General features: G+C 40.9%; 1 protein-coding gene across 1 annotated transcript in view; it reads left to right on the top strand.

The window, feature by feature from the left end:
- b3glcta (beta 3-glucosyltransferase a) overlaps positions 1-16698 on the top strand; it is a 456351-nt gene that overhangs the window by 322549 nt on the left and 117104 nt on the right. Inside the window, exon 8 of the mRNA XM_060943556.1 lies at positions 6158-6294. Coding sequence (XP_060799539.1) covers positions 6158-6294 — 137 coding nt within the window. The remainder of the gene's footprint in view (positions 1-6157; positions 6295-16698) is intronic.

Genomic DNA, 16698 nt, shown 5'->3' on the forward strand with positions numbered 1-16698 from the left:
CCTTGGCCCTCTCTTGTGGTCTCTCCTCTTCAGCTCAGCCCACAGGTTTTCAATGGGGTTCAGATCAGGAGACTGAGATGGCCAGGGCAGAAGCTTGATTCTGTGCTCAGCTAATGATTTTTGTGTTGATTTGGACGCATGCTTCAGATCATTGTCCTGCTGGAAGATCCAATGACGACCCAGTTTTAGTTTCCTGGCAGAGGCAGCCAGATTTTGATTTAAAATGTCCTGGTGTTTCATGGAGGCCATGATGCCATGGACCCTAACAAGGTTTCCAGGGCCTTTGGAGGAAAAACAGCCCCAAAACATCACAGAACTTCCACCATATTTTACAGTTGGGATCGGGTTCTTTTCATTATAGCCATCCTTCTTTTTACACCAAACCCACTTTGAGTGTTTATTGCCAAAAAGCTCCATTTTTGTTCCATCAGACCAAAGAACACAGTTCCAGTCAAAGTTGTAGAAGTATTTCACAAACTTCAGGTGCTTACCTTTGTGCTTAACTGACAGAAAAGGAATTTCTTTCTGCCGTACCTTCCAAATAATCTTTTGGCATGGAGGTGGCGTCTGATGGTGGTTTTGGAGACTTGGACGCCACAATATTTTACTTTTTCTTGTAATTCACCAACAGTGATACTTGGGGATTTATTTTATTATTGTTTTTTTTTTGGCCTCTCTTACTCTCCTCCTCACTGTAAGTGGGGGCAAAATAAACTTGGGTACTCTTCCAGGCAAGTTTGTAACAGTTCCAGTTGGTGTCCACTTTTTTTTCCTTTTCCCTAAACCTTTTTACTGATCTTTGCAAGGGGTGCCAATAATTGTGGAGGGCACTATACGAGTGCATCTCAAAAAAAAAAATTGAATATCATGAAAAGGTTCAATATTTTCCATCAGTTATTTAAGAAAGTGAAAAAATGAATATATTCTAGACTCATTACACATAAACTCAAATGTTTCAAGCATTTTTCTGTTTTAATTTTGATAATTATGGCCTCCAGTGCAAAAAAAAATTAAATAAATAAATCTCAACCTGTTAGAATGTTTAATTTTGAGTTTGAGTAAAACAGTATAAATACAGTGTATCTTTCAATCTAGTTTCGTACACACAGCCACAATCATGGGGAAGACTGCTGACTTAGGGTGCCATGTCATCTGCTGGTGTTGGTCTACTGTGTTTTATCAAGTCCAAAGTCAACACAGCTGTCAACCAGGGGATTTTAGAGCACTTCATGCTTCCATCTGTTGACAAGCTTTATGGAGATGCTGATTTCCTTTTCCAGCAGGACTTTGCACCTGCCCACAGTACCAAAACCATCACCAAATGGTTTGCTGACCATGGTATTACTGTGCGTGATTGGCCAGTCAACTCACCTGACCTGAACCCCATAGGGAATCTATGGTGTATTGTTAAGAGGAAGAAGATAAACACCTGACCCAAAAATACAGACAAACTGAAGGCTGCTATCAAATCAACTTGGGCTTCAGTCATGCCTCAGCAGTGCCCACAGGCTGATCGCCTCGATGCCATGTCGCACTGATGCAGTAATTAGTGGTAAAGGAGCCCCAACCAAGTATTGAATGTATAAATTAACATACTTTTCAGAAGTTGGACATTTCTGTCATGTCATCCTTTTTTGATTGATCTCTGGATATATTCTAATGATTTGAGAAACTGGATTTCTGATTTTCATGAGCTATCAGCCATAATCATTAAAATAAAAAAAAGGCTTGAAATATTTCACTTTGTGTAATGTATGTACATCAGGCCCAGAACGATGAGCAATCAGAGAGTCATAGTGGCAGAAATATCCATTTGTTTTTCATTCAGAGTGGAAAACCATTGATGTCTCCCTTAGGCACTGTAAAAAAACACCACAGCTGAGATTGGTTTATTGGTTTGTGCTTTTCTGAATACTTGTGTAAACATTTCCATAAATGTGTTGCCCTTGATTGTCATCTACGCTGTTCTTTTTATGTTGAAATTCTTTCAGTATATCTTGCTAATGCAAACTCTTCCGAAAAAGATTACAGTTGTTGATGTTTTCCAGGTGACATTAGACTAGATTAGATGATTGATAGACACTGGTGCTATAAAGCAGTTTCACAGAAACCCATGTGTCAGTTTGGATCCCAATAAGCAAGTCTGTACTGACAGTGGCCAAAAAAAAAACCCTCAGTAGAGACTGTGACTAAAGTAATTTGCACAAGCTGACCTTTGTCAATTGAAGGTCGAGGAAAAGTTGCACGCTACCCGCCCTGACCAAAATAAAATTTAAAAAACTGATTGAAAAAAATCCCGGATCAGTGATCTGGATCACCATCAAAAGTCATAGCCACATAACTCAGCCCAGAGATATTCTACATGTGAAATTTGGTGATGATTGGTTGAAAACTGGTGGCACGATGGTGTAGTGGTTAGCACTGTTGCCTCACAGCAAGAAGGTTCTGGGTTTAAAGTGCATATCCTGAACCAAATAATTTTTTTTTTTAGATGAAAGAATGTCCCTTTACACACTCATCCAGAAGGGTAATTTTGCACAAGGCCGTCTGTCTACAGCAGAAAAAAATAAAATAACAAAACGCGTCTGGAAAAATCCCAAGGGAGTCTGGAGCCAGATTCGTGACATCACCTGCAAAAGTGCCAGCAGGCTGCGAGAGCTTGAACGGTTTCACTGCACAGCCTGTGTAGACCAAGTTTAGCATCTAGCAATTTTGCATTGAAATATAGTATTGTCACCTGAGTGCAATGTGGGAAACAATGAGTACTAATCCCATCAAGATTGGTGTTGCTACACCCTCCTACGATACATCTGTTAACCATTTTAATAATTACGTGATAACGTTAAAGAAACTTGCAGAAAACCATCAAGTCGTTTTCTCATAAGCAAACCAGTGCTGGCGGAGGATTCAGAGGGAGGCTGTCCCACACGTGACGTCACGAAAATCAATGTTTCCTGGGAAATCCAAAGGGCAAGTTTTTTCAGAGGCAGATCAATTCGCCTCAAATGGCTTGATTTCAACTGAATTTTTCTGGTATTGCGCAAGGTAAAAAAAATTGCACAAAATGCAAAATGTGACAGATATTTGACCAAAGTTTAATATAAAATAGGAGAATTACATTGATCTTGCTCCTGCATTTACCCGTGATATGTACTTTAAGCCCAGTGGCCGACAGGGGCCTTTGTGTGGAGTTTGCATGTTCTCCCTGTGTCTGCGTGGGTTTCCTCCGGGTGCTCCGGTTTCCCCCACAGTCCAAAGACATGCAGGTTAGGCTAATTACTGGCTCTAAATTGACCGTAGGTGTGAATGTGAGTGTAAATGGTTGTCTGTGTCTATGTGTCAGCCCTGTGATGACCTGGCGACGTATCCAGGGTGTACCCCGCCTTTCACCCACTGTCAGCTGGGATAGGCTCCAGCTTGCCTGCGACCCTGTAGGACAGGATAAAGCGGCTAGAGATAATGGATGGATGGTGAAAACTGGTGGCACGGTGGTGTACTGGTTAGCACTGTCACCTCACAGCAAAAAGGTCCTGGGTTCGAGCCCAGTGGCCGACGGGGGCCTTTCTGTGTGGAGTTTGCATGTTCTCCCCGTGTCTGCGTGGGTTTCCTCCGGGTGCTCCGGTTTCCCCCACAGTCCAAAGACATGCAGGTTAGGCTAATTAGTGGCTCTAAATTGACCGTAGGTGTGAATGTGAATGGTTGTTTGTCTCTATGTGTCAGCCCTGCGATGATTCAGCGATTTGTCCAGGGTGTACCCCGCCTCTCGCCCATAGTCAGCTGGGATCGGCTCCAGCTTGCCTGCAACCCTACACAGGATAAGCGGTTACGGATAATGGATGGATGGATGGTTGAAAACTGAGGTAGAAATAGCCTCCTAAAAACATTAGAAGAAAGTAGAAAGCTCCTGAGTGAAAGTAACAATTTGCGCCAGCACTGCCAGCGCAAATTAAAAAACCCTCCTCCCTGAGTTGAAATAAGGAAGAAGCCTGAAGAGGAACCAGAATCAAACCTGGACTCTTCCTGTGCTTACACCCTGTAGACACCGGATGATTCCAGCAAATAGTAATAAGGTATCAGGGTAAAATGATTTAAAGCAGGGGTTTTCAAAGTGTGGGAGAGTCAGCCCCCTCCTCAGAGAGCAAATAAACAACAGCGCCCCCCCCTTACAATTTTTGTTTCTGCACTTAATGTTCCATTCGTATTTTTAAAAAATGGTTGTTGTACACATTTTTATTTTTTTCTTTTACACATTTTAAACATCTGTGCTTTTTGAAAACATCTTTTTTTTTTACACATTTAAAACATTTGTGGTTTAAAAAAAAAAAACATCTTGTTTTACACATTTTAAACATCTCATAGCATCGTTAGCTAGCACCTCTTGGCAGACGACTGTGGCAGTGGAGCATCTTCAGATCCAGTCCATGAAAATCCAAACTTTAAATAATCGTGGTCATACTTCCTTCTTTTTTTGCTTGGCCCAGACTCTGTCTCCTCACTCACTGTAGCTTTAGGTACTACAAATCGATCCATTTTGTCTCTGGCAAAGGCTAGCTGAAGTTCGCTAAATGTCCGCAATAGTAACTTATTCTGGTTTATTTTTCCTCACATTGCGCCCCCCCCGAAGAACTCTGGCGCCCCCTAGGGGAGGCGCGCCCCACACTTTGAAAAGCCCTGATTTAAAGCATTTTCATTTATGGGGTCAGTTTCTTTCAAGTTTCAGTATCGGTTAATGGAAAGGATTTGAAAGCCGTTTCATGGTAATATAATTCTCCATTAAGGTGAAAGCTCCCAATTTCTAAAAATTCAGTTTTACAGAAGAGGAACTTGAGGAGAGAAATGTCATAAAAGGCATGAATGTCTTTCAATGCTAGGCCGCTTTCTTATGCTTTTCATTTCCCACTTGTCTGGAAAGTTTAAAACATTGGCACACTCAAGGTATTCCAGCTGGTGTCATTTTATTTCTGGCACTTGCCATTGATCAAAACAATAAAGTCTGAGAAAATAAGGTTCAATCTGGTCCACTAAAGGGGTTGTAGTTTTGTTTTTTATCTCTTTCAGGTAACCGCAAGTGAATTGCAGTGAAAACATTTGAGCAAAAACGCACACTGCTCGTAATTTCAAATTAATTGTTCAGTCAGACTTACTTACATTTTCTAAGATTGTTTTTTTGGTTTCCTGGTCGTTTCTTCCTGTATATGCTTTTCTCATGAAGGTAATTAGTTCAATAGTGGATAGTGACTATGGCACTCAGCTACCACTTTATTCGGAACACTTACTCATTTATGCAATTATGCACTCAGTAAATCATTTTGCCTTAATGCAGTGCATAAAGTCATGCCAATACAAGTCAAGCACTTCAGTTAGTGCTCACATCAAACACAAGAATCAGGGGAGAATGTGATCTCAGTGACTTTGATTTCGACGTGGTTGTTGGTGCCAGATGGGCTGAGTGAAATATCTCATAAACGTCTTATCGACTCATATTTTCATGCAGAACAGTCTCTGGCATTTACACAGAATGGTGCAAAAAACAAAGAACGTACAGTGAATGACAGTTCTGTATGTGGGAACCACTTGTTGATGAGAGAGATCCGAGCAGAATGACCAGACTGGTTCAAGCTGGCAGCTGACAGGGAGGCTACGGTAACTCAAAAAAAAAAAAAAAACCTCACTTGACAATCATGATGAGCAGAAAAGCATCTTACATGACACTCTTTGGGAATCTTGGGAAGACCACTCCTGTCAGCCAAAAACAGGAATCTGAGGCTATAGTGGGCACAGACTCACCAAAATTAGACAGATGAGGCTTGGAAAAAGTCTCGACAAGGAGCTTCAAGACTTGCCTCAGATTTCTGAGCCTCAGAATGACTGGGTATTCCTATTGAAGTGGCTACTGAGTGTCAATCAAGCTGTCATGCCGTCATTAGAGAGATACTTGTGACTGTTTTGGAAGTACTTACAAGTGACAGAGATGGTCCGGGGTGATTTTTTTTTTTTAATGACTATGCCTCTTATTAGTGTACCGTATGTATCTGTTCAGGTCACATTATCTGTTCATTCAGAATAATCTATTCCTTTGCTGTTACATTTCTAATCTTTATATTTTTTATGCATGATGAAAATTACTCTGACCGCTCCATCTTTTCTGTGCCTTCAGGAGTGGTTCCTTGGCAAGCCACTTCATGATGATGAATCCACCATCATCCACCATTATGCCTTTGCTGAGAATCCGTCTGCCTTCAAGTACCCAGACTTCAGTGCAGGATGGGCTCTGAGCATGCCTCTTGTCAACAGGTCTGATTGGATCTCTCACTTTCAGTTCCGCTAATAAAGTTATGAAGCAAAGTCACACATATTAGAAGTGGTAGATGGGACATAAAATTGTTCAGCCTGTTGTGGTGATGCCTTTTTTTTTTTTTTGCTCATTCAGAAAGGCTTTTTTTTTTAAGTATATGACAATCCAATTATTAGGCAACAAGACACCATCATAGATTCTAAAATGCCTTTTGTTTTCATGAGAAATCATAGGATAAACAGACATGGCATAATTTGACATGTAAATGGCATACAGTGTCTTGCAAAAGTATTCATCCTCCTCGGTGTTTGTCCTGTTTTGTTGCATTACAAGCTGGAATTAAAATGGATTTTTTTTGAGGGGGTTAGCACCATTTGATTTACACAACATGCTTACAACTTTAAAGGTGCAATTTTTTTTTTTTGTTTTATTGTGACACAAACAATAATTAAGATGAGAAAACAGAAATCTGGAGGAAATAAGAGCTGGTCCAACCAATTCACTTCATAAGTCACATAATTAGTTGATTAAGAGCCACCTATGTGCAATCAAAGTGTCACATGATGTCTGTATAAATCAGCCTGTTCTGGAAGGACCCTGACTCTGCAACACTACGAAGCAAGCAACGTGAAAACCAAGGAGCCTCCAAACAGGTCAGAGACAAAGTTGTGGAGAAGTATAATGGGTTATTAAAAATATCCCAAAGTTTGAATATCCCAGGGAGCACCATTAAATCCATTATAGCAAAATGGAAAGAATATGTCACCACTAAAAACCTGACAAGAGAAGGCCCAGCCCACCAAAACTCACAGACCGGGCAAGGAGGGCATTAATCAGAGATGCAGCAAAGACACCAAAGATAACACTGAAGGAGCTGCAGAGATCCACAGCGGAGATGGGAGTATCTGTCCATAGGACCACTTTAAGCCGTACACTCCACAGAGTGGGGCTTTATGGAAGAGTCGCCAGAAAAAAGCCATTGCTGAAGAAAACACATTTGGAGTTTGCCCAACAGCATGTGGTAGACTCCCCAAACACATGAAAGAAGATTCTCTGGTCAGATGAGACTAAAATTGATCTTTTTGGCCATCATTGGAAATGCCATGTGTGGCACAAACCCAACACCCTGAGAACACCATTCCTACAGTGAAGCATGGTGGTGGCAGCATCATGCTGTGGGGATGTTTTTCATCTGCAGGGACAGGAAAGCTGGTCAGGACTGAAGGAAAGATGGATGGCACTAAATACAGGGCAATTCTGGAGGAAAACTTGTTTGAGTCAGCCAGAGGTTTGAGACGGGGACGAAGGTTCACATTCCAGCAGGACAATGACCCTAAACATACTGCTAAAGCTACACTGGAGTGGTTTAAAGGGAAACATTTAAATGTCTTGGAATGGCCTAATCAAAGCCCAGACCTCAATCCAATTGAGAATCTGTGGAATAACTTGACGATTGCTGTACACCAACACAACCCATCTAACTTGAAGGAGTTGGAGCAGTTGTGCCTTGAGGAATGGGCAAAAATCCCAGTGGCTAGATGTGCTAAGCTAATAGAGACATACATCAAGAGACTTGCAGCTGTAACTGCAGCAAAAGGTGGCTCTACAAAAGTATTGACTTTGGGGGGTGAATATCTATGCACACTCCAGATTTCTGTTCTGTTTTTTTCTCCCCATCTTAATTACTGTTTGTGTCACAGTTTAAAAAAAAATCCCCTTTAAAGTGGTAGTCATGTTGTGTAAATCAAATGGTGCTAACCCCCCCCCCCCCCCCCCCCCCCCCAAAAAAAAATCCATTTTAATTCCAGCTTGTAATGCAACAAAACCAGACAAACACCGGGGAGGAATACTTTTGCAAGACACTGTAATATTGGCATTAACAGTTAACAAAATCTCACTTTAATGATGAGACTAACACTGGCTTAATATTATGAAGTAATATGTTGTTAATGTAAGAATTTTTTTGTCTCACATTGGTCTCCAGTTGACTATCTGCGCTGTAGACACTTTTATTAGCAGCAGGGAGCCAGCTGTTATCCAGCTGGACATGGAACCAGGAAGAAAGGTTCGAATTAGTTTCCTTTCAACTATAAAACACTGATATCTCCATTGACTGAAGGTTAGGGTAGTGAAGATATGGGAAGCAGGTGAATGAACTCAAAGGTCATTTATTTTTATTACTTGCAAAAAAAAACAGTCTCACTCTGAGACAAGCACCAATATACACACAGAGCTCTGTTCTGGTTCTCTGCAGAATGTATAGTGAGAATTATTACACCCTACTGCATATAGTGCACTCATCGTATCCCACAATGCATTGTGAAAAGTAGCGTACAACTGATGGTCACTAACCAAGCAATATATACCATCATGCATTGCGGTCGTGCTGAAAGAAAAGCTGTTTCAGGAGGAGCATTAAGTAGTTTAGATTGAGGATAGCAGGAGTTTGTTTTTCCTTATGACAATGGGCACGAGACAAATTTATAAATTGTGGTGTGAAAATGGCAAGAATATTGTAGTGTGTTCGGGTGAATGGATGAAGGAAGAAACACATTGTAAACGGACATTCAAGTCCAATTAAAAATAGTAAGAGAATAGAAAATAAGCTAAAATAGAATAAGACAGATAAAATACAAGAATAAAACTTAGAGTGCAGAGCGAGGAATGAATCAAAAGGCTCAAATTTGATTTAATAAAAGGCAGCGGCAAAGAAGAAAGAAAGTATTCAGCCTTGATTTAAAAGAACTGAAAGATGCAGCAGACACAAAGTACTTTGTATTGATTAATGTGGGAAATGCGCTCAGTATAATATGGATTTATCACAAAAATACATGCATGTATTTATTATTTTGAAAACCCACCAGCCGACTGATCTGGCACGTTTTAATTGTGTGACAGTAATGACGTAAATAATGGCGCGACGGAGTAGTGTCTGAAAGCGTTTTTTTTTTTTTCCTTTTTTAATTTTACCAATGAGCTCACTATGTAGTCCTCGATATAGAATTCCCTAGATAGTGAGTAGGGAGTAATGAATGAGTGAGTGATTTTGGACGCAGTTAGGGACACCTCGTACCCAGGTGGACTGGTCGTCACACCTTCTCATAAAAAATCTTTCAGACAGTTTATTAACAAGCCTAACATTTCATATATCTTCCTGGGAGCAATATAATGTCCTTTCAGTTCATCATTGTATACATGATGCACATTCCATTTATGTAAATTTTCCAAACATTGAGCCTCATTTACCAAAGTTGGTGCAAACTTTCTAAAAAATGGATCTCCAAACCAGACTAAAAACAAATAATAATAATAATAATTCCCATCAGCGGGGCGGCACGGTGGTGTAGTGGTTAGCAGTGTCGCCTCACAGCAAGAAGGTCCTGGGTTCGAGCCCCGTGGCCGGCGAGGGCCTTTCTGTGCGGAGTTTGCATGTTCTCCCCGTGTCCGCGTGGGTTTCCTCCGGGTGCTCCGGTTTCCCCCACAGTCCAAAGACATGCAGGTTAGGTTAACTGGTGACTCTAAATTGACCGTAGGTGTGAATGTGAGTGTGAATGGTTGTCTGTGTCTACTGTATGTGTCAGCCCTGTGATGACCTGGCGACTTGTCCAGGGTGTACCCCGCCTTTCGCCCGTAGTCAGCTGGGATAGGCTCCAGCTCGCCTGCGACCCTGTAGAACAGGATAAAGCGGCTAGAGATGATGAGATGAGATGAGAATTCCCATCAGCAAACTGCTGATGAGAGTGAGTTATAGAGATGGAGTAGGGAGTAGTGAATGAGTGAGTGATTTCGGACATGGCTTACATGTTTTTAAACATGAATTAAAGACAGGTTTGTTTAGGGCTGCATTTTGATTTCATTCATGAATTTACTATTAGTGGCCATATTATTTTATCTTTTATTGGATTTTAATTATATTTGTCGTTTTTGTATATTTTAGATATTTTGTTTGTAACGGATTTATTTTTGATTTTGTAAAGCAACAGTAGAAACTGTGCTGTTATATGGCTGCACTACTTGGATCCTCACAAAGGCATTGGAAAGAAAATGAGATGGAACCTACACAAGGCTTCTCAGAGCAGCACTTAAAGTGCATATCACGGGTAAAATCAGGAGCAAGATCAGTGTAGTTCTCCTATTTGATATTAAACTTTGGTCAAGTATCTGTCACATTTTGCATTGTGTGCAATTTTTTTACCTTGCGCAATACCAGAAAAATTCAGTTGAAATCGAGCCATTTGAGGCGAATTGGTCCGCCTCTGGAAAAACTTGCCATTTGGATTTCCCGGGAAACATTGATTTTCGTGACGTCACGTGCGGGACGCCTCCCTCAGAATCCTACGTCAGCACTGGTTTGTTTATGAGAAAATGACCTGGTGGTTTTCTGCAAATTTCTTCAACGTTATTGCGTAATTATTAAAATGGTTAATCAGAATCAGAATTACTTTATTAATCCCCGGAGGGAAATTCAAATTTGCTACCAAGCTCCTGAATCAAAGAAGTAGTAAACATGTCTAAAAATAGAAGATAAAATCGTCTGAAAAAAGAATAAATAAAAATAAAATAAATGTAAATAAGTTCAGTAACTTAAGTAAAAGCAAAATAAAGTGATTTTATATACAATGATTCCTATATACAGATATTGCACCTGAGTTAAGGATACAGTATACATGGTAAGACAGTGTACCACAGTTATACAGTGGCATTGTACAGCTTGACTGCAACAGGTAGGAATGATTTCCTGTGTCTCTCAGTTGTGCAGCGTGGAAGAATCAGCAATTTACTGAACGTGCTCCTGTGCCTGATCAGCTCCTCATGTAGAGGGTGGGAAGGACAGTCTAAGAGTGTTTATATTTTGGACAGTGTCCTCTTCTCCAACACCACTGTCAGAGAGTCCAGTTCCACGCCTACAACATGGCCGGCCTTCCTGATGATCTTATTGAGTCTGTTAGTGTCCTTCACCTTCAAGCCGCTGCAGATGTATCGTAGGAGGGTGTAGCAACACCAATCATGCTGGGATTAGTACTCATCATTTTCCAAAAGACCGGACAATGAGAGAGAAATGGGAGCGCTTGGTCTACACAGGCTGTGCACTGAAACCATGCAAAGCTCACTCAGCCTGCTGGCGCTTCCGCAGGTAACGTCACGAATCTGGCTCCAGACTCCCTTGGGATTTTTCCAGACGCGTTTTGTTATTTTATTTTTTTCTGCTGTAGACAGATGGCCTTGTGCAAAATTACCCTTCTGGATGAGTGTGTAAAGGGACATACAACCCCAATTCCAAAAAAGTTGGGACAAAGTACAAATTGTAAATAAAAACGGAATGCAATAATTTACAAATCTCAAAAACTGATATTGTATTCACAATAGAACATAGACAACATATCAAATGTCGAAAGTGAGACATTTTGAAATTTCATGCCAAATATTGGCTCATTTGAAATTTCATGACATCAACACATCTCAAAAAAGTTGGGACAGGGGCAATAAGAGGCTGGAAAAGTTAAAGGTACAAAAAAGGAACAGCTGGAGGACCAAATTGCAACTCATTAGGTCAATTGGCAATAGGTCATTAACATGACTGGGTATAAAAAGAGCATCTTGACGTGGCAGCGGCTCTCAGAAGTAAAGATGGGAAGAGGATCACCAATCCCCCTAATTCAGCGCCGACAAATAGTGGAGCAATATCAGAAAGGAGTTCGACAGTGTAAAATTGCAAAGAGTTTGAACATATCATCATCTACAGTGCATAATATCATCAAAAGATTCAGAGAATCTGGAAGAATCTCTGTGCGTAAGGGTCAAGGCCGGAAAACCATACTGGGTGTCCATGATCTTCGGGCCCTTAGACGGCACTGCATCACATACAGGCATGCTTCTGTATTGGAAATCACAAAATGGGCTCAGGAATATTTCCAGAGAACATTATCTGTGAACACAATTCACCGTGCCATCCGCCGTTGCCAGCTAAAACTCTATAGTTCAAAGAAGAAGCCGTATCTAAACACGATCCAGAAGCGCAGACGTCTTCTCTGGGCCAAGGCTCATTTAAAATGGACTGTGGCAAAATGGAAAACTGTTCTGTGGTCAGACGAATCAAAATTTGAAGTTCTTTATGGAAATCAGGGACGCCGTGTCATTCGGACTAAAGAGGAGAAGGACGACCCAAGTTGTTATCAGCGCTCAGTTCAGAAGCCTGCATCTCTGATGGTACGGGGTTGCATTAGTGCGTGTGGCATGGGCAGCTTACACATCTGGAAAGACAACATCAATGCTGAAAGGTATATCCAGGTTCTAGAGCAACATATGCTCCCATCCAGATGATGTCTCTTTCAGGGAAGACCTTGCATTTTCCAACATGACAATGCCAAACCACATAGTGCATCAATTACAGCATCATGGCTGCGTAGAAGAAGGGTCCGGGTACTGAACTGGCCAGTCTGCAGTCCAGATCTTTCACCCATAGAAAACATTTGACACGTCATAAAACGTAAGCTACAACAAAAAAGACCTCAGACAGTTGAGCAACTAGAATCCTACATTAGACAAGAATGGGTTAACATTCCTATCCCTAAACTTGAGCAACTTGTCTCCTCAGTCCCCAGACGTTTACAGACTGTTGTAAAGAGAAAAGGGGATGTCTCACAGTGGGAAACATGGCCTTGTCCCAACTTTTTTGAGATGTGGTGTTGTCATGAAATTTAAAATCACCTAATTTTTCTCTTTAAATGATACATTTTCTCAGTTTAAACATTTGATATGTCATCTATGTTCTATTCTGAATAAAATATGGAATTTTGAAACTTCCACATCATTGCATTCCGTTTTTATTTACAATTTGTACTTTGTCCCAACTTTTTTGGAATCGGGGTTGTACTTTCATATAAAAAAAAAAAACGAAATTGGTCCAGAATATGCACTTTAATATCAAATGGCAGTCCCACACAACAAACCTGGTGTTATATGGCAATCTTCCTAGTGTTACCACCATTATAAGGAAAAGAAGACTGCAATTCTGTGGGCAGCGTTATCATAGCAAGGATGAGGTGGTTAGCCAAATGTTGCTATGGGAACCAACACATGGAAAGTGACCAAGAGAGCGTCCTGCAAAAATGTTTGTTGACCAACTGGTTGAAGACTGAAATAATGATGAAGAATGACCTGCCAAAAGCAGTGGAGGAGAGGAGACTCTGGAGACAAGTACTGTAGTTCATGATGTTCATCTGAGGACACTCCGATGATGATGAAAGTGCTTTTGATTATTGTATGCAAATGGTGTTATATAAGTTATTAAATTACTATTATTGTTACATAGCTGGGGTTATAGTGAGGGGCTGGTCCTTTAGTAACTGCAAGAGTTTGACTCCCTACTCACATCTGTATTGCAATGTGCCTTGCCAGATGGCAGTAAGCACCATTTTGATAATGACCCGACCATGAGTAGAACTCGCAATCTCCCGGTTGAGAGGTGGACACTAGGCCAGCTCATGGTAATTAATATTCAGTAAGATCCATCCATCACCGCTTATCCTGTGCAGGGTCGCAGGCAAGCTGGAGCCTATCCCAGCTGACTATGGGTGAGAGGCGGGGTACACCCTGGACAAGTCGCCAGATCATCACAGGGCTGACACATAGAGACAAACAACCATTCACACTCACACCTACGGTCAATTTAGAGCCACCAATTAGCCTAACCTGCATGCCTATGGACTGTGGGGGAAACCGGAGCACCCGGAGGAAACCCACGCAGACACGGGGAGAACATGCAACCTCCGCACAGAAAGGCCCTCGCTGGCCACTGGGCTCGAACCCAGAACCTTCTTGCTGTGAGGCGACAGTGTTAACCACTACACCACTGTGCCGCCCATTTAGGAACATCTTTAAAAATGAAGAAGTATTTAATTTTTAAATTAAGCACAGTGTGTTTTTGGATTTATTTTTATAAATCAACTTGCTATGAGTACTTTGGGTATCATTTGCAACACCTAGATGTCTGTGTATCAAAGTATTTTGCTTGGTTTGAAGGGTAGGTTTTACAATGTTAAACATTTCTAACCTCTGAGACATTTAGTTTTGATGAGCCCTGATTCAAAAATGGCATGTTATGGGAAAAATTAAGTACACTGTCCTTCAGTTCTTTATTTTTTATTTATCAGGGTCTAAATAACAATTGTGTTGTCCTTGCCAATTTCTATGATCATACAAGTAACTTCAGGCGACAACAACAAAAAACAGAACGTCTTCCAGTATATCGTCATTTTTCCCCAAAAAAGTAAACCAAGGTTCAGAAACCAGGTAGGAAAAAATAAGTACACCCTTCCTACTTCTACAGTCGTTAAGAGATTAATTGCAGCCGGGTGTCACTCGTGAAATGCACAACATTAGCTAATCATCAAGAAGTGTTATGGACTTTTGGTAGTTCTGAGTTCTAGAGTAGACAGCTGTGTGTACATTATGTCAAGAAGAAAGGACGTCAGCCTGGAAAGGGTTTTAAAACCATTTAAAAACAATTTGAAATTCACAGTTATAGAATGAGAAGGATTGTTTACAAATGGAGAGACTTCAAGCAGTTGCCAGTTCTCAGGAGTGGGCAACCCAGAAAATTCTACCCAAGCTCAGACTGATTAATGCTCAGAGATTATAAAGAAAAACCAGTGAGCTACATCATGTGGTCTACAGGCATCTATAAAAAAAATTAAATGTTTATGTTCAAGACAGCACGATCAGAAAAAAGCCTGAACAAACCACAAAAGTATGACTTTCATGGAAGGGTGGCTAGGAAAAAGCCCCTTCTTTCCAAAAAGGAATATGGCAGTACAACTTAGGTTTGCAAAATTGCAACTGAACAAACCACAAAAATTCTGAAACAATATGCTTTGGACTGATGAGACCAAGGTGGAGATGTTTTGTCATCATTCATCATTCAGGATCATTCACCATTCAATGCCATGTTTGGCAAAAACCAAACACAATCCATCACCAAAAACACCTCATCCCAGCTGTCAAGTATGGTGGTGGAGGGGGTGATGATTTGGACTTGTTTTGCAGCCACAGGGCCTGGGAAACCTTCGGTCATTGAAACAATGATCCATTCCACTTTATACCGGCTGTGCATAAATGAATGTCCTCAAAACATCATCAAAAACTAAGTCTTCATTGATGCATTTAAATTCAGTTCTATCAGCTACGCCTTTGCCCTCTAATATCCCAATAGTGAGACAGTTCAGATACCTTGGGATTGATATCTCTCCTTCTATATTTCACATAGCATCACATAACTTTCAAAGCAATTGAGAAGGATCTATAACGCTGGTCAAAGCTTCCAAATTCTCTTCAAGCCTGCATATCAATTGTCAAAATGGACATACTTCCCCGTGTAAATTTTTATTATTCAATGATTCCCCTTGCTCCCCAAAAGGGTTATTGGGAAAAACTACATTCTTTCATATCCAAATTCATATGGAATGGGAAGAGACCGTGTTTGAAACTAAAAACCCTTCAGCGCAATAAGCCACAGGATGGACTGGCTCTACCAAACTTCAAGATGTACTTTTGGTCTTTTGTGCTTCGACCTTTGTTTGTATGGTTCAATTCTGATGCCTCTGTCTCCTGGAAACTAATTGAGGAGAATCTTTCTCAGCCATACAGGCTTCAAGACCTGGTGTACTCTAACATACCACCTAAAGAAGCTAAATCACATCTAGGCCCTATAATTTCCTATTTGCTCGGAACTTGCCACACTGTAATGAATCATGCTAATGTAGATCTAAAATGGCACAAATTCTCTCTTTATTGGAAAAAAGCCTTTTTCTTTCCCACTGTGGAGGAATAAGGGAGTTAATGTTTTCAAAGACCTGTTTGATGATGATGGTTTGCGTGCTTTTAGTGATCTACAAGCTGAGTATGACCTACCTGGTTCATTTTCTTTTATCTGCAGTTGAGGTCTGCCATGAAGGCATATGGTGTCCCTTGGGGCATAGCACTTCTAACCCACCCACTGCATAAACTATGTGCGCCACAAAACCAAACACGGGGGATGGTTTCCAAACTTAATAAAAATTCTGATCCATGTGCACCGTTGCCTGTAGAAAGTATATGGGAGAGGGACCTCCCCTCCACGGGAGAGGAAGAAATTTGCTGGGACACAGTATGGGAGAATCTACATGACACCTCCAAAAACCCTGACCATCAATTGATACATTTTAAATTTACATGCAGGATGTATAACCCCCAGGAAACGTCATGCTATGAAAATCATCACATCTCCTAATTGTGACTTATGCACACTCAATACTGCAGGATCATTTATACCCATGTATTGGGATTGTCCCAGTGTGTCTGCTTTCTGGAGACAAATCTCTATCACCTTGAGTGATATGCTTGATATCCCACTATCACTGTCTTTT

The sequence above is a fragment of the Neoarius graeffei genome, chromosome 17 (genome assembly GCF_027579695.1).
Source record: "Neoarius graeffei isolate fNeoGra1 chromosome 17, fNeoGra1.pri, whole genome shotgun sequence".
NCBI lineage: Eukaryota > Metazoa > Chordata > Actinopteri > Siluriformes > Ariidae > Neoarius > Neoarius graeffei.